Source organism: Sander lucioperca, chromosome 21, assembly GCF_008315115.2.
Source record: "Sander lucioperca isolate FBNREF2018 chromosome 21, SLUC_FBN_1.2, whole genome shotgun sequence".
In the NCBI taxonomy this organism is placed as follows: Eukaryota; Metazoa; Chordata; class Actinopteri; order Perciformes; family Percidae; genus Sander; species Sander lucioperca.
The window spans coordinates 13,597,429-13,623,015 of NC_050193.1; the positions used below are offsets into that span (position 1 = coordinate 13,597,429).

The 25,587-nt window shown below is 39.7% G+C and overlaps 3 protein-coding genes across 10 annotated transcripts; all 3 read right to left on the reverse strand.

Moving 5' to 3' along the window:
- Positions 1 to 172: 172 nt before the first annotated feature.
- spsb3a (splA/ryanodine receptor domain and SOCS box containing 3a) lies at positions 173 to 7,142 on the reverse strand. 7 transcript variants are annotated; one of them, XM_031320915.2, is made up of 7 exons: positions 7,074 to 7,142; positions 5,898 to 6,092; positions 5,272 to 5,452; positions 4,701 to 4,888; positions 4,464 to 4,566; positions 4,250 to 4,375; positions 173 to 2,959 (listed from the first exon to the last, which is right to left on the reverse strand). In XM_031320915.2, the coding sequence occupies exons 2-7, from the start codon at positions 6,003 to 6,005 to the stop codon at positions 2,568 to 2,570; spliced, it is 1,098 nt and encodes a 365-aa protein (XP_031176775.1). In that variant the 5' UTR covers positions 6,006 to 6,092; positions 7,074 to 7,142; the 3' UTR covers positions 173 to 2,567. The 7 variants fall into 7 exon arrangements, with proteins under 7 accessions (XP_031176775.1, XP_035852828.1, XP_031176772.1 ...); XM_035996935.1 differs by having other exon boundaries at positions 5,898 to 6,089; positions 7,074 to 7,098; XM_031320912.2 differs by having other exon boundaries at positions 5,898 to 6,089; positions 6,919 to 7,078.
- Positions 7,143 to 9,925: 2,783 nt separating this feature from the next.
- Positions 9,926 to 17,628, reverse strand: atp6v0ca (ATPase H+ transporting V0 subunit ca). Its single transcript, XM_031320888.2, has 3 exons — positions 17,362 to 17,628; positions 15,136 to 15,319; positions 9,926 to 11,081 (listed from the first exon to the last, which is right to left on the reverse strand). The coding sequence occupies exons 1-3, from the start codon at positions 17,435 to 17,437 to the stop codon at positions 10,877 to 10,879; spliced, it is 465 nt and encodes a 154-aa protein (XP_031176748.1). The 5' UTR covers positions 17,438 to 17,628; the 3' UTR covers positions 9,926 to 10,876.
- Positions 17,629 to 20,335: 2,707 nt separating this feature from the next.
- LOC116065490 (tubulin alpha chain-like) lies at positions 20,336 to 25,124 on the reverse strand. 2 transcript variants are annotated; one of them, XM_031321044.2, is made up of 4 exons: positions 25,004 to 25,124; positions 23,652 to 23,874; positions 21,966 to 22,114; positions 20,336 to 21,357 (listed from the first exon to the last, which is right to left on the reverse strand). In XM_031321044.2, exons 1-4 carry the CDS (start codon positions 25,004 to 25,006, stop codon positions 20,380 to 20,382), a joined length of 1,353 nt encoding a protein of 450 aa, XP_031176904.1. In that variant the 5' UTR covers positions 25,007 to 25,124; the 3' UTR covers positions 20,336 to 20,379. The 2 variants fall into 2 exon arrangements, with proteins under 2 accessions (XP_031176904.1, XP_031176903.1); XM_031321043.1 differs by lacking the exon at positions 25,004 to 25,124 and having other exon boundaries at positions 23,652 to 23,901.
- Positions 25,125 to 25,587: the final 463 nt, after the last annotated feature.

Sequence of the window (25,587 nt, forward strand, 5' to 3'; positions counted from 1 at the left end):
TTCCAGGCCAATTTTTTCCATTTGAATTTAAGTGTTACTGCAATATTTGATGTATAATGAAAAGTAACAAAGCAATCCAAACTAAGTGTTTTAGCTGATAATAAAAATTTGACATCTTGAAATTCCCTTGGTACCAGTTTCATTGTAATTAATAAATCCATACAGCCCTTTGTGCATATTTAGCATTCATTTTATTTTCAGCTGAAAATCATGCTGATAAGTTATACAGAAAAAGGCGGGTAAAGGCCTCCACATACAGTATTATTAATATGACATGGTACAGAAGAAACACTTAGAATTTCTTTCTATTTACATAACAACAGTAAGAAAAAGTGCTTGGATGCATCAATATGAAGACAAATACTGTGAAAATAAGACACAAAAATACATCTACTGGACTACGACTAACCTCTTGGTGGTTACATTACTAGATCTTTAGGGATAAATCTGATAAATCACACAGCTGGACATGATTAAGTGTGTCATATCACCAATGATCACGGTCCTCTGGTACCTTCACTGCTGTTGTTGTGTCAGTGCCTCCATCATCTTAAAACACGCATTCCTTCTAAAGAAAACATCATATAAGATGCCCGTATTGCATAGTACCTTAAATCTTTGTGTATGTCTACTTAAGATCCTTGAGGAGTGAACGTGATCAAAGACTGGTGACTGAGGCAGCAGTTGGCTTCAACATCTGGGTCAAACATGATTTTAATACTTATATTGGCATGGTTTGATACTCCGAAGAAAGTAAAAATAAGAATTATTTACATACCCGAGCCAAGGGGTAACGTTCACCTTCTCAGTCATTTATGATCAAGTTATACTTGATTTGATCTTAACACTACTCAGCCCCCGTCGGCTTGAAAGGTGGCCATAAAGGTTTGTATTTCACGGAGAAAAAAAGAAAAAATCATAACATCCACAGAAACATTGCAAACCACTCCTGCGGTATAATCCACCTACTGTTCTTCCATGTGCTCAATATGTTAACAGTGTTTTTAGCCATATTTAAAAAAAAAAAAAAAAAATTGTTAGAAACACACTAAGCACACAGAGAGCTGAGTGGTAGATAATGCCGCAGGAGCAGTGTGAGACGTTTCTGTAACCATATTAAAACTAATTTTCTAATTTGCTGTAAAAACCTCTAACTATCATCATCAACTTTTTACAGCCAACTGTAAGGCCAACATGGGCTGAGTGTTAAAAGGATTCAGAATAGAGTACGACCTTAATGAATTACAGTCAAGAGGAGTTAGTAAAGGAAGTGATGGGACAAGGCTTTGGGAAAACCAAAAGAACATACTTGCATAAGCAGATCAGTACAAAAAAAACAAACATTAAAACTGCTCATAATATCACATTTTGTCAATCAAAGAAACTAACTTTTTAAAAAGTTCTAAAAAACGATAAGGTATAACAGCAGTGAAAAGTTACTTTGCGTGGCAGTATCTTCTGAGTGGCATGCTTGTCTCATGATCAGATTTAAAAGAGCTACACCAAATAATGTATTCTACTGTTTACATCTGTAAAAAAAAAAAAAAAAAAAAAAATCCAGAGTTTCTACAAATAAGAAGCATAACATTTCAACAGGAGACTTTCTAAATCTGGTGACAGACGGTTGTTGCCATAAACGTAACAAATGTTTGACTTGTAACTTTATTTCTCAAGAAATATAGAATTATGTGAAAAGGAATCATAGGTGTGTGAGTTGTTGATGAGATGATGGCTGCTCTATGGGTTAGGGTTAGGGTCTCTTAATTTTTGGAGGACTAAAAGTACAGTACATTCAGGTCCATTTCACCTCTTTCTAACATTTCTCAAGTTTTTGATTGGTCTAAACATTTTTTGATAGTTGTTATTGTTAAGTTTTTGCTTAAGAGCTGTAATCTGTGGGTAAGAAATAAAGAATATTCTGAGACGTATTGTGTGCAGCTTCCTGTCTGTTCCACTCGCAGGACACACTGCCCCACTCATTCTAACTTTGGCAACCTAACAAAAAAAATTGCAGATGCAAATAAAACAGGTAACAGATTATTATGATAATGCATTGATAACATTGAGGTTGAGAACAATATACATTATTTGCATACAGGTTAAAAACACAGAAAATATACAGTCTCTCATTTTTTTAAACCCCCTTTATGCAAATATATCATGATGACCACCAAAATGTGGCCATACTTGACTTCAGTGTTACACTGTACAGTCCATTCCTGCACCATTTCACTAATCCCCATACATAATTGCAACAAATTATGATAGCTAACAACATAACACCACATCTTTTCACTTATTACTAAAGCTGATTTGGATACTGAATGTATGATGAGCATGAAGACATCTGAATGGCATGAGAGAAGATCACAGTAAAAGCGTGTAGGCAGAAATACTACCTTCACAGTTTTCCACCTAGGTACCACTCCCATCCTGGTTATTTTCTTCACTACTGGATAACACTGACGTTGAGGAAAGCTTGAGGCAGGTAGGAAACACTAGATTAGACGCCACAGGACATTAACGTCTGCCAGTGCTTAAGAGGAGGTAGGAGTCAAGCTGTCCAGTCATGTCCAGCGGCATCTCTTCCTCTGACAGGCTTCGGGGTCAGACGTACAACCCTCTGAGTCACTCTCAGAGGAGGACGGTCCAGCCAAAGGGGGGACAGGCAAGCGTGGGGGGCGCTCGGGCCCATCTGGGGCTCCATCTGTGGTGCCACTGTTGAGACTGAGCACCCAACCCAGTTTGTTGTGGAGCAACTGGCGAAGGCCGGGCGGCAGTGGTAACACATCCAGGGTGTCTATACAGTCTGGCAGCAGCTGGCGAAGGCGAGCACAGCAAAGGTACAGCAGGGAGGTGGACGCAGAGCAGGATCTGATCACCTTCATGCTGCTCTTCGCTGCTGTGGAGCACGCCATCGGATAAAACCTCTTATTTTGTAGCTCTGTGGCAGCGACACCTAGATCCAGAATGGTGACGAAAAATGTTATGTTAATGTGTAATATCTTATGTATGCCATATGTATTACAGTTAGCAAATAATCTCTACTAACCAGATGTGTACACAGGTATGTTTCATACATATGGCCATATGGTATTAAACAATGTTACAAATATGCTTAAGATGCAGTTGTTGAAGTTTGTAAATTGGTACAAATGTGTACACAAATGATTAGAGATGCACTGATCCGATGCTCCAAATCAGTATCAGCCAGATGTGACAGATTCACGTTAAATAATTCTAAAAAATTATTTTACAACATCATAAAATGTTTTGTTTCTGCTACGAGACAGGCCACCTACTCACGTTTAGTGCCACAGTATTATTTTTGCTAACCCTTACATAAAAACAATGTTGACAGTGAGGGACACAGCAGAACTAGATCAATATATCGGCCGGTATTAGCTTATCGCAGATTTCTTTTTTATTGGTGAATATGTTGTAGTGGGAATTTTATTTTAACATTATTTTAACATTATAGTTTGATATCTTACAAGATTCTCTTATATACTTTACAGGAGTTTCCTAATAATCTTTTGTTTTGTAATAGACTTTCAGACTCCAAGAGAAGAAGCAACTGGCATCATAAAACCTTGAGTCTAGGTGAAGCTATTCTCTGTGAAAGTTAATTATTGTTTTTAGAACTCAGTCTCCTTTCATGGCAGATAAGGGGTCATAACATTTGAATTGTTTTCTCCTTCTGTTTCTTGCTACAAAACAGGTGTTTAGGCTATTAACTAGAGAGCAGGATCAGAGGGGAAAGGTAGTAAAGTTATTATGACTTTTTATGGTGTTCTTTCATCTGCGTAGCGAGGGGGGTGGTTTAAGTGAGTTCTTACCTATATAGACGTATGTTTTGTCTAGATGGTCAGAAGACCCTTTCAGATGTGCCATGAGTACTTGTGAAACTGTTTTCTCTGCATTTGCAAATGTAAATAAATACTCAAAGACCAAACTTTGGTTTAATCCTCAAATCGTCCTTATTTGTTTCATCTGGTGTTTTTGATACGCACTCCTGCTGCTAACAAGAAAAACTTCCACTACAATGTCTGCCGATACGCAACAAGAAATTGCGGTACAGAAATGCCAAACTAGGTTTGAGGCAATTTAGAAAGTGTCTCCATTACATAGTTTGGCCACCAGAGAGCAATGACAAGTTGATCCTTTAACTGTAAGTATGTATCTCAGTATGTAGCTATTCAAGTTAGAAATAAAGATTGTTTGGTTATGTTATGTGTTTATTACTAACCTATACACTTGCGATTTTTGAAGAAAGTGAGTGTGCCGTGCCACGTGTCCAGATGGATTCCAATGATTGACCCCTGTCCGAACCGGGAGGAAAAGTTCATCTTGTCTCCTTTATGAAGCAACAAGCCTGACAAAAGGAAGACAACCACTGATGTCCAACTTAGACAATATCTGTTGTGAGAAGTTACTGCAACATCACAGCATGTTAATCTTACCAGTGTAAGAAAGACCCCAGCTGTCTGCATCTTTTCCCAACAGGCTGCAGAACGTGTGTCTGTATTTGTCAAGATTGACATCAGAAGTACCGATGCCGACCATCTGTACAGAAATAGAGAACAATTTAGAGACAAGTACATTTGATCTTCCACACACTTAGACAAAACATTTGCTCTATGTTTGTATTTCTTCAGGAAAAGTTTTAGGTTAGTAAATAGGGTGGTTTAGAGGTTTACCATGTCTGTTCCATACACTGGGGACGTCATCTTGATCTCCCAGAAGTGCTGCCCTTCAGCCAGCTCTTTGGAGCCACGGATTGCTGCTGTGCCACAGCTGTATTCAGAGTGAAAGTTCACTTTTCGATTGTCGCAGCTCAATAATGTTGCTGTCGATCGGCTGTTGGCATCCCAAACCCAGTCAAACTCTGAAACATCAGAAGTCATTCGGTCATTCATGGCCAAAGAATATACAAGAACTGAAATATTTTTTGTTAACTGTCTTTTTTTACCTTGTGTCAATTAGCACACAAAAATGTTATATGTTGTTGTCATTCTGTTACATTCCATTCTGTGAGAACTCTGAGCCAAGCCTTTCTCATCTGACTTCATTGGTATCATGAATTGTAACACTGTTTTCCTCCCTGAAGATGTATCTGCTTGTATCTGATTGTTTGATATCAACTGTAGAATCTATATGTGAGCAAATCACAGATCTCAATAATTGGCTTACAATGGTGTAATTCAAGTGACATCTCCTAATCAACCTTATTATAAATTGGGCTCTTGGAATGCAGCAGTTGTCTTGTACCTTGGTCATCCTCTCCACAGTGGCAGTCTTTAACCTGGTGAAAACCTCGCAGACGAGGGTTGTAGTTAGTCTCAGCCTGGGAGTCACAGCCACAGTAGGACTCTCCGGTGACAGGCACTGCACTGGGGACTGGAGGGACCATCACTGCTGAAAAATCCGCCTCAGAGTCTGAATCACTGTACTGGGGAGCAACAATGTAAACTTAAAAAACAAAGTCAAATGGCAGCAGCATTGCTTATGTAACAACACATCACTGATTTTGATGTTAGGCAGCTACAAAGCCAAAATTGGGCACTGCATTGGAAAATGTATGCATCTCTAAAATTGAATAGTGAAATGCAGACATTGTTTTGTCTTCCTTTCTGTGGAAAAATGTAATGGTTCTGATACAAAACATGCAAACAACATGTTTATAATGGCCAAAGGCAAATTAGAGGCTTTAAGTCTGACAGGGATTCCTGAGGTGAATTTTGTTTGTCTTCTCATGGTGACACATCCTATCTCCTGCCTAGAGTGTAAACAAGTGGCATCATATGACACAGACAAAAACTCCAGTGTCCACTGACTGCTTCATATCTGTTCAGAGCTTTAGGTCCAGGGGAAAATAGCAGCCTTTGTATGCTTACCTCTAGGCCGTCATAGCTCCATTCTTCAAGTGCCTGAGCATCAGCATCCCGTCGTATCCCACCCCAAACATATCGCCATGCACGACTATTCCTGCTTCGCCTTGACATGGCAGCAACAGAGTCTCACCAGTAGAAGAGCTTGCCAGTCAGTTCAGGTTCAGTTCAGATGCTGGAAGAACAGCATCAGTCCAGCTGCTGAAAGACAAAATGACAACATGGTTACAATAGACACTGAATTCTCTGTGGCAGTTAACCTGGTTAGCTTTTTTATTATCGTTGTTCTTTTAAATTGCTTATTACAGATAGAGTATGAAACCCTTGACCCAAATAGTTAGACATTCTGTCATTGTGTTACTTATGGAATTATTCCTCTTTTTGCTGGGGATCCCATGAAAACCCCCTTAAGGACCCCCCATTTTGGGAACCACTTATCTCACCACCATTTATTACACCTTTTCGGTAACGTACCTTATTACTATTGGAACCTTCAATCCTACGTTTCTCCACGACACGGATCAGTTTCATCTTATTTTTTAAGCAATCGTATCAAATGTAATTTAGCCCAGTGAGACATTTAGAGGGCACCGTTAAAGTCCTATTTAATTAAGCGCTAAGTAATTGTTAGTAGTCTGGTCCCTGTCTACAGATAATTGTCGTCATCAGTAAAACTGGCATGATGTTGTTTTCCTAACTAGCTTTAGTCAACGTTAGCTACCTAGCCTAGCTAACAGGAGCGGCTGACTAACGCATGCATCAACATGTTAGCAGGCTATAACAAGGTCTGAGGCATCATAATTCAACTCAGACTGCTGGTTATGCGTGTGTAAAAGCTTGCGTACCGTGTGTTCGCGTGTTAACGTTATAAGCCATGTATTAAGGAAAGGGTCCCGGGGGCGGAATAACTTGGCTGGTGATGCAGATTCAGACCTAGCTAGCGTAAACTAGCTAACGTTAGTTAGCTTTCGTTAGCTGCGTGCTGCTATCAGTACTGGTCTGGATAAAATAATTGCGTTAACGTTACCTGCCTGTTGTTCACAACCAGCGTCCACGGAAAGGGAAAATCACTGATAGCACAGACGTTGTTGTTCTTGGAAGCCTCCTATTGCTAGATAGTTACGCTGCATTCATGTGGTGTCGGAATAATTGGAAAAAATAGTTCCCAACTGGGAAAATCACCTGAATGCCCCTCAAGCTTAATAGGCCTACATTCATGCCCTCAAGTCAGATCAAAAACTCGGAAAGTCGAAAAGCGAAATTTTTGTTACACGAGTCGGCATGCGACTTGTCGACTCTGTTCTCTTAATACATCCATGGTGCTATTACACAGTAACATGGTGGGCGAAAGTGAATGGTAGGTTAATGGTAAAAACATTTATTATTATTATTATTATTATTATTATTATTATTATTATTTCACGTGTTGCATATGATTTTTTTTTTCTCACGTGTAACGTTAATTTCAAATTTCTAATATGGTATTAGGTTGTAACCGGTAGTTACTGTCCACGTAGATTCTTTGAACGTTTTGAGCAATACAATACAATAAATCTTCTCAATAACACATCTTCTTTGTAGCGTCCATGTTTTTTTATTTTTTTATTTTTTTTTGTACCACAGTAAAGCTCATGAACAGGAAGAACGACTTCCCAAATCGGTAAATGGGAACATCCGAGGAGCAGGTAAATGCAGCATACACGACAACTCCATGAGTGGCTAGATAGCTTCTTTTTTTACTGTCTATGTTTTTTCCATGGCCTACTTTACATCAGTCTGACCGTAAACAACAACTGCCAGGCAGGCCAGCACCATTGTCTCCTTCACAGGAAGAACACTCCTGTCATTGTTTTATGATCATTCAGTGATGGAAGTATTTATATGTGATTTAAGTAAAAGTACATTACCACATCACAAAATAACTCCAAATAAAAGCAGAAGTTCTGCATAAAAAATATATCGAAAATAGTAGTTATTTATTATGAAGATTGCCCACGAGTGTTTTAATCATTATATAACATATTTAGTGGTGGAAAAAAGTATTCATAATCCGACCATTTACTTAAGTAGCAATTCAAAAATGTTCAGTGTTACTAAATAGATATACAGAAGTATTAGACATAACATGTACTTGAAGGATATAGGTTCACAATTGTTCAAGTCTGTCTGAAAACAATATAGTCAGGTACCTATATGAACATTGAAAAAGGTTTTGCTTGCTGTAATCATTCCTCCTGTTCATACTGGCCATATAAGATCCCCTCTTAAAGCGCTTTCTATGTAAGTGATGGGGGACAACATCCACATTCTTCGTTTTGTGCAAAAATGTATTCAAAGGTTTATGTGAAGCTAATATGAATATGAAATTATGAAATTCCCTGTTTTCGTTTCCCTGGTCAGTGTTTCACTGAGCTGCAGTGGAAGGATAACAAAAAAAGGAATTTTGTACTAAAATGTCAGTAACCTTGGAAGATACCCAGACTATCCTTTGAAGTATCAAAAGTAAAAGTACTCATTATGCAGAATGACTCTTGTCAGTTTTATGTTTTTTTATATTTGTGGCTCATTATTGTTGAGCCATAAGCCTCTATTAATACTTTGTCATTTTATACTGTATATACATATTTACATCATGTGCTGCTGTTGTTGCTGATAGTTTTTTATCTAAATAAAATCATCATATTTGAAACTGTTAAACTAAAATATTTTGTATTTAAAATCCTAATCTAAATAGTAACTAGTAACTATAGCTGTTATATGTAGTGGAGTAAAAAGTACAATGTTTACCTCTGAAATGTAGTGACGTAGAAGTGTAAAAATGCAAGAACCCTAAAAATATACATAAGTAAAGCACTTGAGTTATTACTTGAATTCTGATTATTACTGACACATTAATGTGTAAGCAGTATTTAACACACTGAACACAAAGTTAGCTCATACATGTGGGTATCATTGTTTGGAATGCCATTTAGCACAATACATTCTGCTGCATTCGGTTTGCATCAGTAGCTATTTGTAGCTCGGAGGATTTGATGTTTAAATGTAAAACTTGTTACAGGCAGTGTGAACAGCACTGCCACTTTGTTTTTATCTCTTACATTTACAGGACTTAAGTCTCGTAAATTCGTCCCTATTTTTTTTCTTTTTTGGTATAGCCTATTGCAAGGTGAACTCTGCGCTTTGCCATGGGTCAGCGCTGCTCTCCCGGACTGGACCAAAGTGTTGACACTGCTCTTTGTGAGCTCAATAATAATGTGTATGGGCAGTCAGTGTTTCACCCTTCAACGATTCAAGGAATCACATACAAACGTATTTCTCAAAGGCCTTTTTTTCAGTTGCTGAATGTGTAAAATTCACACTGATTTAGTTCTCAAAGCCATTTTGATTCTGTGCTGATCAAGCTCCCTGAAGTTCAGGCTTCTGCAGCTCTTGATTGATCTTAATTGACTGTCTGAGTCATTAGTTCACTCCCAATCCCATTTTTTTTAAATAATTGATGTGAGTGGGGAAAAAACTGCATATATATCCACGTTAAACAGGAAGTGAATGAGTTGGCTAACATATTCAGTGGCATTTATTAATCAAAAGGCACCGAGAAGACTGTTGGGAAAGCTCTCCCAGGTGCTTCTGAGAGTTGCACGAAGCTAGGAATAAAAACAACTAAAGAAGCTCTTTATGCACTCATATGCCACAAAACAATTAATTATGCATGTCTTTTTTTTTCAACTTTTGAACACTGCAGCATGAGGGAATTAACTGAAGATAAAGCCAACAATTCTCTTCAATCTTATGTGTGGCATATCAACATATGCTTTAATTAAAAATGTGAATATGAGGCAACTCACATCCACCTCAGGATGTGTTGTAATAACTATTGCGATTCTCTCATTGCTTTCATTTAGCTGTCAATTTAATTAACAGTTTAATACCCAAGTTTCACTTTCACCAAGTGCTTGAAGCTGTCTAAATGTCGTTGGTACTGTTAGTTTAGTCATCCCATTAATATCAGACCAAAAAAATAAGGGCCAACAGTGATGTTCTGGAGGAGGTTGAGTTTTATTTGGAAATCTGACAGGCATGGCTGAACAGTGAGCTCTCACCTTAAACAAAACAAACAAAAAAATCAAGACCGCAGTACTACAGGTAAACGATACTAGTGTTTGAGAATGTCATATTAAACAAAGACTTGCACGCACATTATTCACTCAGGTCATTCACACGCGCACACACACTGTCAACATGTGGACATCCTCCATTAATAATCACACTACATCCAGAGGAATTCCAAGCACTTAGAACAATTACCCACAGTGCAATTAATCTAACTATACACAGATAATTTATATATTTTTCATGTATATAGGGTATTCAATAAACAGTGTTCCATTTAGACAGTTTCAGTAAGTCAAAATCTTCATAACTTTTCATAAATAGTGACAAAAAATATGTACTGACAGCTCCTCACCACTGTGATTAAAAAATGGTCCCCGGAAAAAAAACATGATAAAATAAAACACTAGTGTGCATGAATCTTCAACAGTCTCGAAATGGAGAATGACAATCAAACCCAACAACAGAAAACAAAAACCAAAAGGAGGGGAATGGGCAGCGGGATAAACGTTGATACTCACACTCACAGCACAGACTGGTTACTACATTTACAGGGAGTGGCGGGACTCTGGATCACTGTACAGGTTAAGATCAGACAAAAAAAATAATCAAGCAGACTGTCCACACATCATCCCACAACAACCAATACATCTTCATGCCCGTTCAGTACTCACGAGACCTGACACAACTGGATGGCTTTAAACAATATGGATAGATCACGTCTACTGAGGACACCGCTGTCAAGCCAACTTGTTTCTGTTGCCATCCCATCCTGTCAGACCCACGGGGTGTAATGGAAAGTAGGTGAAAATCTCCTATTTGTTCTTGCTGCTTTGATGTGGAATGAATGAGATGGTGTTTGATGCGGACACTTATTATTTTGTAGATAGGATGAGGGCCACGATGAGGCCGTAAAGCCCCAGCACCTCGGCGAAGATCAGGATCAGGATCATGCCCACGAAAAGCCGGGGCTGCTGGGCGGTGCCTCTCACACCGGCGTCGCCCACAATGCCAATGGCGAACCCGGCCGCCAGACCGCTCAGGCCCACACTCAGACCAGCACCGAGATGCAGAAAACTCCTGTTGGAGAGAAACAAAGAAAAGAGCACCGTCATTGCACAAGGTAAGTCCGAAACATATAATAATAAAATATATGTCAAAACAATTATTTTTGAATCCCTCTCTTTTCTCATTCTGTTCGGGAACTTTGGGATGTATACGTAAATGTATTCAATCAAATGTAATTTGGGGCAACTAGCTATTCCCGCCCATCACATAAAACCACATATGACTATTAGTGTGTAGGTTCCGTTAGCGGGATCCCGTGTCAGGGATGTGCGTTAAGAGGTCAAAAACGTTGTTTACTATTTAAAAGGATTTGGTTGAGGTGTAATTTATTCATCTAGTTAAATAAGAAAATGCGAGAAGGATCAACAGTGCCAAAACCCTCTAAGACTTAGGTTCTCCAGCCCACACAGCCTGTATGGTTTGGTCTTACAGCGCTCACCAAACCTGCGTATAAAGCTGTTGCAGAAAACGAGTTCTGACCAGTGAACTGTTCACTATCTGCCCAGCATAACACAGCAGAGAGCCATACAAAACAAATGTGCCGTAAGGAAGGAAATCAAACATTTAGCGAGCACGAGAGCCAGATGTTTTTTCTTTGGAGTTGATCGAAACACATAAAAGGCCTAAATTTATCATGTGGCCAGAACTAATAGTGGTCAAAAATAGCTTTAGGACTATTTAACTAATGAATGTCTTTGGGTAATTAATTTAATTTTAAGGATTTATTTCTTTTGTTGTGTTTGTGAGTTACGGAGGTTGGGGGGTTATGTGTATGTGCTTCAACTCAAAAGCACCCAAACTATGCAGAAAATGCTGTATGAAATGTTTCTCGATTTACACATATAAACGAGCAGAATTAATAAATAATTATTAGGGCTGTCAAACGATGAATTTTTTCTTAATCGCGATTAATCGCTGAACTTCTATAGTTAATCGTGATTAATCGCATGTTTTATCACATGATTAAAATTCTCTTATTTTGCATTTTAGAACTGTTTTTAAGTACATATTAACAATGCAAAGCAATTCTTACCACTCTATCTTGATTGGGAATCAAATGAATGCAAATAAAGTGACTTTATGAACTTGACTTTAAGATTTGTATTCGTTTATTTTTTATTTACTGTAAACAAAAGAAAATTGCGTGAATCTAGTCACACATTTGAATCTAGAGTCAATATAGTGTGCATTAACTCCTAAATAATTTTGATTACTCACTGACGTCCAGTGATCACCTTGCATCACTTTGCAGCAGTTCCAGTTGGGCTGCTTTCTCCATGTCGTACAGGCTGTGTGTGCGTGAAACTACTGTCACCCTCGACGGCAATGTATAAAACGGGTCAGAACATGCCAACCATAGTTTGTCTTTAAGACCCGAGTCTTCTACAATGATGACAGGTCTGCAGTTAGTTGCCACCCATTTCACAAGAGCTGTAGTGTTTTTTTTTGGATTTGGTTTCATCCACAGGTCGGCAACTAGTAGCACTCTCCAAAATAGTGTTTTGCCTGAGCCCGCTAGCATCAACCTGAGTCACGTTAACTGTACTACTATGCTTAGCTCGTAGGTGGTAACTCAAGCTTGACGTGCTTTGGTGATATTTTAATTCGGCTTTCGACTTGTCTACTGAGCCGTCCGGGAGTTTTGGAAAATAAAAAGCGCCATTCAGAATTGTGTTGCTGCTGTCTTTCTCCATCATGCCTGCAGCAGCAGGATGTGTTACGAGGAAGTATGGCAGCTTGATGATAGTAAAAGTGCGGCAAAGGGTCAAAATAGTAGCCTGTTAGGCACGACGCGAAGCCGAGTTAAGTGTAAAATAAATGAATAAATGGTGGCATGCGATTAATGCGATTTAAAAAAATTTACGCGTTATGCTTGGCCCTTAATCGCATTGCGATTAATGTGTTAATGCCGACAGTCCTAATAATTATAGCTGCTCCGCAGTGATGGTCGGAGCCAAGAAGATGTGAGATTGTGACCTATGAGCTTTGAACTCGCAATCTTCAGGTCCAAAGGCAAACACTGATCTCAGTGAGCTACTGTCCAGGTGATGACTTCTCTAGCTATTTGGGCTATATTTGAGTCAGCCTGCGTTGACTCAATGACATGACTTTCCTTAACTGGAACTGGACTGATTGTTAATCAGATGTGTTAATGCAGACACACATTTAAAATATGCAGGGCAGCTGTCCACAGCACAATGCCTGATTAGATACATGTATGATCATCTTGCAACACCATGGGCTCAAACTCAGAACCATTGAGGCCATAGGCAGGTTCTGATCTCAGAGAGCTATTATCTGGGTGATGTCACAAGTGGCATCGCAACACCTAGTAGACCAGTAGCAGGCTTGCGTGAAAATGCTGAATTTAAAGCTGCTGTGAAAAAAATATTTCTTATTAGAAAATTCTGAGAATTTGTGTACTTGGTTAAGACAACATAGAGATGCCTGTAATTTATTTTCAAAAAGATCAATAAATGCCAAACTGTTTAAAGATTCTCTATTTTACATTGACTGCAATGCGTAGATGGAGACATAATAAAAAATAAAAAAAAAAGATAAAATTCTGAAATGTTGCACACCAAATCTACAATGATCATCGAATGTTGTGAATTTTTTCCATGAACATCAAAGATTTAGTTAGGAAGAAACTGCAGTATTTGTTTACAGTACAGTTTACATTGTTTATGCAATGCATTTATATTTTAATGCACTGTGGGCTCAATTTTTGATAAATCAAAAATTTGAATGGTAAATTTGTGGAGGACAGTCTGAAGATAAAGTTGCCCAAATTGGGTGTCAATTGAAACAAACACGTGGGAGGAGATAGGTTTAAGAGGTTTTGCAGTTTTTGCAAAAAGTAGAGTAATGGACTTCAAAATTGCTACAAGGTAACAGCAGAGCATAGTTTCTGCTCTATTGGGGCTACAGTTTGGCATAAGTTGTGACGTAGTAGCATGTACGGCTGATTTGTTATGAATTTTTAAAGTTTAGAATTTTAGATGGCTGCTGTAGCGCCACCATCAGGACAATTAGCACACAAATAGCACTGATTAAGTTTAGCATTACTTATTAGGACTGGACTTGCATGGGAACATGGATTTCTTAGGAAGAAGAATAATACAGGCAAAAACAATAGGGTCCACGCAGTTTCGCTGCTCGGTAGGGTTGGGTACCGAACTCTGTACTTTTACCGATACCAACCAAATCACGTCGGTATTACCGAGTATTGGTTCACGTAAAATCAAACAATGCCAAATTTCGGTACCTGAGAGCGCGTAAGCGCAAGCTTATCTGTCATCTCTGCATGTTGACAGAGAGCGGAGCTCCGACACACACACCCGCGTGCAGAGGTGCGGACGGAGCAAACTACGTCGGCTCTGCAGTTTTGTTGAAGTCACAGTGAGTCACGGCAATGCTGATAAAGTGGTTAAAAGTGTGGTTACAGTTTTTCAAAACTTCACGCAGACACCATTCACTGTGATATGATATGAATGGCGAGCCGAAAGCAGTCGCGGTGCTGTTGACATTACACTTCCTGTGAGATAAGCAGGCACAACAGTGTTCTCTGTGCCCTGGGGACTGACTGACAGGCTGAGGTTGTAAGGCAAGGCAACTTTATTTCTACAGCACCTTTCAGCAACAAGGCAATTCAAAGTGCTTTACATGAAACATTAAAGAGCAGTTAAAAACGGTCATGATGAAAATAAAACAGGCTGAAAAGTTGAGTAATTATTCAATTTAATAGGTTGTAGGGATGGGTTTGGGAGGAGAGAGGGAGGGGTTTTATTTTTATTTAATTTCTGTCAGTGTAAAATATTCTAAATAAATAACAATGTTCTAAGTAAATAGGATAAATAGGTTTGGAATTATTTTTACAACTGAAATCATTTTTTTGTAATTAGTACTGAAAAAAGTACCGTTGGGTACCGGGAACCGAATTTCAGGTACCGGTATCGGTACGGATATTGGTTCAGATGCGAAAGGTACCCAACCCTACTGCTCGGCCCCTAATAAAATGACTGAAACTTTTATAATTAACTACTGTATCAGATCTTCATCTTACTTGTAAAGGGTGACTCTCTCAGAGATGTTGTTGGCTATCAGCACAGCCACTACCAGCCCGTAGATGGCGATGATACCAGCCATGACCACAGGGATGATGGACTTCATGATGAGCTCTGGCCGCATCACAGACATGGCAGCGATGCCTGTGCCGCTCTTCGCTGTTCCATATGCTGCTCCTAATGCTGCGTAGGAGAGGAGAGAGTTCCTGTTAATTAATCTGTTCTGTGTCTAGTCTTCACTTACAAATGATTCCTGACAAAACAACTCAAACCAGACAAGATATGGATCCGGCTGGAGCTGGGTGACAATGATTTATCCAGTCGATCGATTTTAGACCAGACGTGCAGGTAACAGACAAAATGAAACAGTAAAAGATATTCGACTGCCAGTTTTCTCCCGCCTAGCCATAAATAACTGAGAAATAAAAGTGATATCAACAACAAAAAAGAGGCGTATTTGCAAATCACACTAGTGTGTCTATTTGTGGAGAGTAGTAAGTCTCCACACAAAACCATCTCTGAAACCATTTTAAAAAGTGATTAACAGTTGCACTCTAGAGCCTTGCTACCCTATTAAAACATTGCCCACTTCAATACTATATTATATAAGTATTTTCATGACAAATGTCACAAATGGTAGCTTCTCCTAAGTTTTCCTGTCTGCTCTGTTGTCCCCTCATGTTTCACGGATATCTGCTTGTAACATTTTTGTGATTTCCACTGCACATCACAGGTCATTGCAGCATGTTGTCTGTTATAGGTTGTTCAGTATACTCGTACAATCTAAAACATTAAGTCTATTATTTGTGTCTCATACCATGTTGAAATTGTGCGAACAAATGAAGACTAGAAGGCTAGAGTTCAGTTTCTGTTGACACGGTGTCAGAGGGGTGTTGATTGAACTACATCTGGCAGCCAGTTGTATGTCAGCCAGTTAATCACTTGTCTCGCATTTACCCTTCTTTCACCAAGCAACCCACATCACGTGTGGGGGTTCGACCCATGTCAGGGCTAAACGCTAACTTTTTAAAGTGGTTGCCAGCTTGGCAACCAGGCATCAGTTTTTGGTTGGCGAAATTAACAATACGGTTGCCATGTTTTAAACTGCCTATATTTTGGAGCAATTAATTTATGTAACTATACCACACATTTTAATAATGAAACAATGAGAGAATGGCTTGCAATGTAATTTCCCATTCCTCTCAAAAAGGGGTGCAACGGATCACAAAACTCACGGTTCGGATCACAGTTTTGAGTCACGGATCGGACCAATTTTCTGATCAGCACAAAAAAGGGGGGAATTTAAATGATTATTAAAAATGTAATAATAACTTAACAATATTTACTTCTTTCAAAAACAGATGTAAAAGACAAAAACAGATGAGAAAAGGGTATTATACAATAACTTTGAATGCACCACAAGGTTTACCAGTTTTATGTAAACGCAACGTTTAGTCCCGTTGTAAGTGCCAGATGTGCTGGGTAGTCAGAACTGCTCGCGGTCCTGTGCCTGTCAGACGGTTGTCTGTAGGAATTGACATCATCTAATTGACTCTACTTCCCAAAAATCATTGTAAGAGCACGGTGTATATTTCGTTATTTCCTCTTTGACAGACTGGGTGTACCCCCGCCTCTCGCGCATGCTAAACATGAATTAATGAATGGATGGATGTTCCCTTTAATTTCCCACACTGATGTTAAGGCCTTGAAGCTACCCCCTCCTGCAATACAATACAGTACAACTAATGGGAAACACGGCTGGATTAATCCCAACAATAACCGTATTTATTTATTTAATTCATGAACATCTGGACTGTACTGTGCTGTAAAATAACTTAATTGTGAGAGATTCTAGAGGGCTGCTGCCACCTAAACAAGGATCTGCGTCACCAACCAGCAGCTACCAGAAGACAGCATCACAGCTTGATATAATATATCCAGGCGCATACAGGAGGTAACGTTAGCTAACGGTACAGTGTTAGCAGTGTGAGGAGCTAACGGTAATGGTAAGCAGCTTGATGTCGGTGGAAATCTTCCCCCGCCTCTTGCCTTGCATCCCTGTCAGGTGTGTGAGCCGTGACCGACTCAGCTAACACCCAACACCGTGTCTCTAAAGACAGCCCCCATGTTGTCGTTTCAACATCTGGCTAGGTCAATTCGTCGTTAGCGTAATGACAGTAAACGGTTGAGATGTCAAATGAAGAAGCTGGTGTAGTTCACGTTACCGCTGAAGACCATGGCCGCAGAGGCTCCCATCACAGCGAAGAAAGGCGAGTACTCGGGGCTCTCATCAGAAGACATTCTAGCACTTTTCTCGGGGCGATACAGCTACAAGGCAGACTATCTTTTTTTGGTCAGGTTTTCCCCTTTTCCCACCGTCAGCTTTGGACAGGTTAAAACACTAGGAAGGGGCGACAACGTAGCGGCCAGTAAGAGCGCCGGTGTAGAAGAGGAAAATGGCGAAACGGAAAAGGTCACATGAACAACCATCTCGGAAGGATCCATTTGTGTTGACACGGGGGAGCTCGACACAAACATGCTTGACATATATAACCGTTGTTGTTTATTGCACCGTAAAATATATTGTAGAGATTGTTTTCTTTTAATAGTAATTTTCACAGCGATGCTATTTACAGCAGTTTGTAACACCACAATATATGATATGAGTAGTTTGCACAGTGTGTGTATTGTGGTATGTTCTGCTGCAAGTGTACTGACTGCAGCTGAAACGCTAGTAGTCACTAGCTACATTCTGGCGTATTAATTATAGGCTATAGTAAAAAATCAACTATAAACACCATGTTTGCTATATAATTTAAAAACCAACAACAAATAAACAAGAGTAATAAATAGACGATCAGAAAGCACAGTAATAGAGTGTGCATAACCAACATATCCATCCTTGTATACAGCAGGGTTGTATATTGTTTTCACTATGAAATAACCTGTCAGACAGGTTAATTTAAATTAACATTAGACTCTGTTTAGGAGTCAAACAAACTAGGACTACCTTTATTGAGTGACCTGGAGACACATCCTGGAGCTGCCTTTGTCAAGGTGACAATGTAAAATCTAATGACAGCTAAAAGGAGATATCACCTCAGAACATTTATAAGCTTCATATGGGCAGATGTTTTCTATTACATTTTTAGATCCTATTTACCTTCTTTACAAAATGTAGTTTCCTAAAATGTATATTTCTCTCACAGCATCTCTCAGTGAGTCTTGATGGTTATCAAAGTTTGCAATCTACATAGGCCTACTATAGTTTACTACTACTTTTTATCCATGTTTTATTACCTGTTTTTATATGTTTTAATGTTTTGTGTGTTGCATGTTATGTTAAGGATGTTCCGCCTCTCTTAGACTTGTAAAACTAGTTTACCTACAGGTACCAATAAAGTAACCTAACTAACTAACTAGTTCTATTGAGGTTTATATCCTGAGACCAGTTTTGGTTTGAGGGATGTTTTTTGTACAAGACCAACATGTCACGATATTTGTCTTAGCCTTTAATAATCCATCTCCTTGAACATAATCATGTATAGTTTGCATTTTAATAATGATGATGATGATAATAATAAACGTTGTATAGCACTTTTCTCAACAAGCAAAACACTTTACAGAAGAAAAAACGGCAGATAAAAACAGAACAGATTAAAACACAGAAATCATAAAAGGAGATACTGTACATTGCATTTATAAACTGTAGTCAAAGATTTTCTATACATTCAAAAAACATTCAGTATAATTAAACTGAAAGATTAGAGCAAAACACTTTTTAAAGTTGCATCACTTGTCTTCCAGAATATTACTCCAGAAATGTCTTTTTACTTCTACTTTTAGATTTGAACTGTGTTGAGGAACTGCCTTTGCCAAAATTGGCGTCACATAAACACTTGAATTGGAGTGCGGTCTGCTCTGATCTTAACCAGTTATATATGTTGTTGAAGTGTCCTGGAGCAAGGCACTATTCATCCACACCTGCTCAACTAGTGTTATAATCAGCCAAATGAATGTAGGACTAATTAAAAAAAAAAAAAAGATACATTGTAAATCATTATCCCACAAGAGTTATAATGAATAAAACATGATTTATGGAAATCAAAATCTTGATTTTGAATTAGTCCTCAGCTACAGCAGATTCATTCCCTGGTTCCAATAATAGTGACCACATTACTTATTACACTCTACAGTATCAGATTAAATGAGCGGGATTTGCCTTAGTGAGGTGTGTCACTGAAACTTGCTTGACAAGAAAAGCTAAGTTTTGATGTCACTCCAGGTCCAACTCCTGCACAGGGCTAATGAGGGATTTTGTTTAAATAAATTCTCAGACGGGGTCTGGTCAACTCCTCCATTTAATTTCTTATTGTTATCTGGTTGATGTTGTGGTCTACACGGTACCACAGCCCCAAAACAGGACAACACTTTGACATTCCCCCAGTATATTCTACTGGGGGCGAAAGACCTACTTGTAAAATGTGCCATGCAGTGAGGCAGACACTGTAGGGTACAATAACATATTGAGGATTAAAGAACAAAACATTAAAATGAATATTCCTCAGTACTACCTGTGTAAAATGTCTTACTGCTTGTCACTCAGTAAGGCCTCTTTAAGTACAAATGTAGTTCAATTGTGTCATGAGAATGTACTTAAATCTTATACAGGAATGAAAGAACACACATGACTGTCAGCAGCCTCTCCGCCTCATATCATAAAGAAAAGCTCTTCCTTCTGGTCAGTGCTCAATCATGTGACCTGTTCCTGCTGCAAGTATTAACAATCACGTTCTTACAGTAAGAGGATATGCTTTGACTTGGTTTCGAAAGATACTAAAATGACTTGTTTTGCTGCCCGCTTTAAAAACCTGAAACAAATGTGAATCATTTTAATGTTGCAGCAATCCAACTGTTGTGTGGTGCAAATGTGTTAATAGCCCACTCACTTAAATTTCACTCAAAAAAAATGATGTTTCTTCTTGACTGTACATATACGTTTGGCAGTGTTTTGAGTTATTTGTTGTAGACAAACTTGCTAAAGAAGTCCTTCAATTATTAGATCTGAGAAAAGTCTTAGTTACATTAATTTGGCTTAGGTGCTGCACCTAAACTTTATAACAGGTTATGTTCAACCTGTAACAGTGGCTTAGAGTATAGGGTGTGCACCAGAAGTGTATTAAAGAGAGCAAACAATAGTGCAGTGAACAAAAGCTTTATTTTGATATCAAACAGATGCCTGCTTAATACTCCTCTCCGTCATCCTCCTCCTCTCCCACACTATCGGCTCCGACCTCTTCGTAATCCTTCTCCAGGGCCGCCATGTCTTCTCTGGCCTCCGAGAACTCGCCCTCCTCCATCCCCTCGCCCACGTACCAGTGGACAAAGGCCCGCTTGGCGTACATCAGATCGAACTTGTGGTCGAGGCGAGCCCAGGCCTCAGCGATGGCGGTGGTGTTGCTCAGCATGCACACGGCCCGCTGCACCTTGGCCAGGTCTCCGCCAGGAACCACAGTGGGCGGCTGGTAGTTGATGCCCACCTTGAAACCAGTGGGGCACCAGTCCACAAACTGGATAGAGCGCTTGGTCTTGATTGTGGCGATGGCGGCGTTAACGTCTTTGGGCACCACGTCGCCGCGATACAATAGGCAGCAAGCCATGTATTTGCCGTGGCGAGGGTCGCATTTCACCAGCTGATTGGCCGGCTCAAAGCAGGCGTTTGTGATTTCGGACACCGAGAGCTGCTCGTGGTAAGCCTTCTCAGCCGAGATGACTGGTGCGTAGGTGGCCAGGGGGAAGTGGATACGGGGATATGGCACCAAGTTGGTCTGGAACTCCGTCAGGTCGACGTTGAGGGCACCGTCGAAACGAAGGGAGGCGGTGACCGAGGACACGATCTGACTGATCAGCCGGTTCAGGTTGGTGTAAGACGGGCGCTCAATGTCCAGGTTCCTGCGGCAGATGTCATAGATGGCCTCATTGTCCACCATGAAGGAACAGTCCGAGTGCTCCAGCGTGGTGTGGGTGGTCAGGATGGCGTTGTACGGCTCCACCACGGCCGTGGACACCTGAGGAGCCGGGTAGACCGAAAACTCCAGCTTGGACTTCTTGCCGTAGTCCACAGACAGACGCTCCATCAGCAGGGAGGTGAAACCAGAGCCAGTGCCACCGCCGAAGCTGTGGAAAACCAGGAAGCCCTGAAGGCCCGTGCACTGGTCCGCCTGGGGACAGAGACGGAGAGACGGCGGTGGGACACTGCACATCACCCAACATTTTTGTAAATGCACCAGAGTAAGACCGATTGCTCATTTTCAACTGTAGTACTAGTTAGCTAGCATGCATGTCTTTATGGTGAGAGGAAAAATGAGCAACCGGAGGAAACCCTCAGATCCTTTAATGCAAGTATCATCAGGAAAATGTACTTAAGTATTAAAAGTAATGAAAAAGCCTCCCATTTTAAAAAGTGTAAAGAATCCAAACCATTGTGTGTTTAATGGTCTAATTACTTCAGCTGGACTTGTAGGCCGTTATATTGTTGGCTAGTTTCATTTAGAATAAAACAGATTTTATAAAATACATGCATTGTGTGCAGAAATCTTATTGTGTAAAGTAACTAAAACTGTCAGACTAATGTAGTGGAGTAAAAAGTACAATATTTCTCTGAAATGTAGCAGAGTAGAAGTAGAAAGTGGCAAACTCAAGTAAAGTACCTCAACATTTGGACTCGAGTACAGTACTGGAGTAAATGTACTTAGTTACATTCCACCACTGCAGTGAGATATTTAATTTAAAGATAACAATAGCTCCATCTCAATATCAAGGTGCCCACCAGTTTGCGGATCCTGTCCAGCACCATGTCGATGATCTCTTTGCCGATGGTATAGTGTCCGCGGGCGTAGTTGTTGGCAGCGTCCTCTTTGCCGGTGATCAGCTGCTCGGGGTGGAACAGCTGGCGGTAAGTCCCCGTGCGCACCTCATCTGGAGACAGATCAAGTCACTTAAGGGTTTTAATCTTAAAAAGGGATCGCTAAATTGAAAAGTTCAAGTTTCTAACCAAGCTGCCCCGCTGAAACTGTAGTCAAAAAAAAATATTTTTTTTTAAAAAATATATAGGGCTGGGTATCGAATTCAATGCTTTAGGCACCGGCCGAATTTCCTCTAAGAAGTATTGTAAAATACCTCATTCAATACCAAAGTTCAATCCCTAAGGAGTAAAGCTCAGCGTCAGAGAGCCAATCAGCATGCTTCTAAGATCTAATGTCTCTGTGATTGGCTGTCTAACATTACACGTCGTAGAGACGCGCAGGAAAAAAAAAACAGAAAAAAACCCCTCTACGTTACAGAGACGGGCTCACGTAGTAGGAGCTGAAATAAAATATTTGTGTGTGTGATTTTGTGTAATGTGCAATGTTGTAATTTCATGGTTTCATAAAATTGATATTGAAAAAGAGTAGTTTAGGAAACTGTATCGAAGTCACGGTACCGGTATTTAATATTTTGAACGATACCCAGCTCCACTTAACTCTGAGGTTCACATATCATCTCAAATTGACCTTTGACCTTTTACGACAGAGCATTACCACATCAAGGGAAAAAAAAATATTTAAGATTTATTTTGCATTTTGAGAATAAAGTCAAAATGTCGAGGAAAAAAAAACTTGATATTTCAAGAATCAAGTCAGCCTTTTGAGAATAACTCAAACTACTAGCTTTACCTATAGTCTTTTAGAAAATGCCTTGTGAAGGCCTATATGAACTCGTGAAATTATACTTCAGAATTGGTTTCTCTCTTTGAGCGCATGAACACAGTATGGTGAAAAGTATTAGGACTTTGAAGAGATTGTGCCGAAAATTGCATCTGTTCAGAAGGAGAAACAGACTTTGAAGAGGTGGCCGTATTCCTGCAAACTGAAATAGCTTGTAATGGACAGATGCAAGGGTATCCATGGTTACACCTACGCTCAATACAGAGAGGATATGTTGTATCACAACACACAATAAGACAATTGATCAAATGGTTTGATCCTGAAGGAGTGGAGCTCAGGCGAGCGTGGCACTCCAAGGATGTAACCCATATGATGTTGCCTAAATGGCAGCTAGCATGGCGGACAGTCGCTCTAATGCGATTAAGTGATAAAAGGAGGAGTTGAATTTATTCTCGTCATTTCAACTTTAATCTCGACATTATTCTTGAAATGGTAGTTAAACGTTATTCTCGTCATGTTGACTTAATTCTCGACATGCAAAATAAAAATCTTCCTCAATTTTTTTTTTCCCCCTTGATTTGGCCCTATGCTTAGTCATATTTTTAGTATTTGTATACAAGTGATCCCATGGTCCCTTTTTGAAATTCCTCCTTTTGGTCAAACATCGTTTTGGACGCGCCAGTACATCTTTCGTCCTCAGAGGGTTATAAAAATAGATAAAATAATTTAGTGGCTTAGGCCTGGTGGGGAAACTTAAGCTTGTAGTACACAGGGGAAAACTTTGGCATCTATATATTTAATGAGTTTACCGATGACAGTGGGCTCCAGGTCCACAAAAATGGCCCTGGGGCTGTGCTTCCCAGCACCGGTCTCACTGAAGAAGGTGGTGAAGGAGTCGTCTCCTCCGCCGATGGTCTTGTCCCCGAGCATCTGTCCGTCCGGCTGGATCCCGTGCTCCAGGCAGTAAAGCTCCCAGCAGGCATTGCCAATCTGGACACCGGCTTGGCCAACGTGCACCGAGATACACTCACGCTGGAGGACGATATAAAGTTTTAACATTTACCAGCAGCGGTCGAAGAAATATTCAGATTCTTTCCTTCAAAAGTACTAATACCACACTGTTTAAAATACTTTTACAGTAAAAGTCCTGCATTGAAAATGTTAGATAACACATCAGGACCAAATCACTGACACATGCTGCACATTTACAGTCTTAAATTTAATCCGTTTATGCAGACAAATAGTTGGTTATTAGAGCTGCACAATACAAAGAAAATCTAATTGTGATTATTTTGATATTGCTATATGATTCACAATATTGAACGAGTGATCATTTTTGTATAGTTATTACAATTATAGTGTGATTTTAGTGATCTGTACAAAAGTTCTTTAGTCTGTAGGATACAATTTGCAAGCTGGGACGTCTCTGCAGCACCTAAATACTTAATACAGAATGTTTGACACCTTTTGACTTTAACAAATATGGGGGGGGCTGCAGCCAGGCAGAGGAAAAACAGGAACGATACAAGACTACTTTTGTCCATTTACAACTACTTTACCCTAATTGGGTCAGTTTGCACACTGACCCACGGAAGCTGCAAGCAGGCATGGGCCCACTGGGCCGGTATGATAACCTTCAGCAAAAATGTCTCGGTTTTACAGTATTGCAATTATAGCTTTACAAATGTATTACTCTGAAATGCCTGGGTAAAGACACCTTCAATTGGACATTGCATTTTATTTTTAAACACACTGCACGCTGGCAGGGAGAGGGCATTTTAAATTATACTTTCTGTACATAAGACGTAGGCCTAAATGTTTAGTGGTTTTGAAACGTGACTTTGCTGTCTACCGTAAAACGGTAACCGGCCCTTGACTAGCTGCAAGTAGCCTATGACAGAAATGTGTTACTGATATCTGCCTTATTCAAGGTAACACCAACAACTTATACACTTAACACAACTTAAACGTAACATTTCTATAAAACGTTGTTTAACTGCTCTTCATTAGAGGTAGTGTTAGTGACTGTCGACTGTGAGCCTGGTTAAAAAAAAGAAAGAAAAAAAAAGAGATCATTATTTCTTATATTATTCTTATAACTTCGGACAAACCCAGGCTCAATGAGAGAGGCTACAGATACACAGATATATTCCGTACTCACCATGTTTCCTGCCGCTGAGATAGAGGGATGAAATAAGGCGAAAAAGACTGATATTATCGCACAGCTTTTAGGAGGGCTGAGTGAAACGCTGCCTCCAGGCTTTAGCGAGGCGTTTTATACTCGAGTTAAAGGCGAGAACGAGCCGCGGAATCCGATTGGTCGAGAGTCACAAGAGCTCCTTTGTTATTGGTTAGACGCAAACATTCGTGTTCATCACAGGTGTAACTGATCAGCATAAACCAAGGATGTTTGGTCACTCTTTTAAACCGCGATGGAATGTAACTAAGTAGATTAACTCCAGTACTGTACTTCAGTCCAAATGTTGAGGTACTTGTACTTTACTTGAGTCATTTCTTTTCATTCCACTTTCTACTTCTACTCCCGAGTTTCTAAAATGGGAGGATTCTCAAATCAGAAACATTGAGTAATTTTACTTTTAATACTTATACTGGCTACATGTTCCTGATGATACTTACATACTTTTACATAAGTAACATTTTCAATGCAGTCATAGGCAGCATACTTCTTCCATCACTGTTTTTAAAATAAGTCTTAAATAGGCCTGCTGTATGTGTTTTATAGCA

Excerpts from the sequence above, each read along its gene's own strand:
- atp6v0ca (XM_031320888.2), bottom strand. The coding sequence starts at position 17,437 with ATGTCTTCTGATGAGAGCCCCGAGTACTCGCCTTTCTTCGCTGTGATG. Across the intron at positions 15,320-17,361 it reads TGCGGCCATGGTCTTCAGCG|CATTAGGAGCAGCATATGGA; the intron begins GTAACGTGAACT and ends TCTCCTACGCAG. Across the intron at positions 11,082-15,135 it reads GAGAGAGTCACCCTTTACAA|GAGTTTTCTGCATCTCGGTG; the intron begins GTAAGATGAAGA and ends TCTCTCCAACAG.
- LOC116065490 (XM_031321043.1), bottom strand. The coding sequence starts at position 23,901 with ATGTTAAAACTTTATATCGTCCTCCAGCGTGAGTGTATCTCGGTGCAC. Across the intron at positions 22,115-23,651 it reads CCTGGAGCCCACTGTCATCG|ATGAGGTGCGCACGGGGACT; the intron begins GTAAACTCATTA and ends ATCTGTCTCCAG. Across the intron at positions 21,358-21,965 it reads TGGACAGGATCCGCAAACTG|GCGGACCAGTGCACGGGCCT; the intron begins GTGGGCACCTTG and ends CTCTGTCCCCAG.
- spsb3a (XM_031320915.2), bottom strand. The coding sequence starts at position 6,005 with ATGTCAAGGCGAAGCAGGAATAGTCGTGCATGGCGATATGTTTGGGGT. Across the intron at positions 4,889-5,271 it reads CTGTGGAGAGGATGACCAAG|AGTTTGACTGGGTTTGGGAT; the intron begins GTACAAGACAAC and ends CTGATGTTTCAG. Across the intron at positions 2,960-4,249 it reads CAAAAATCGCAAGTGTATAG|GTGTCGCTGCCACAGAGCTA; the intron begins GTTAGTAATAAA and ends TTCTGGATCTAG.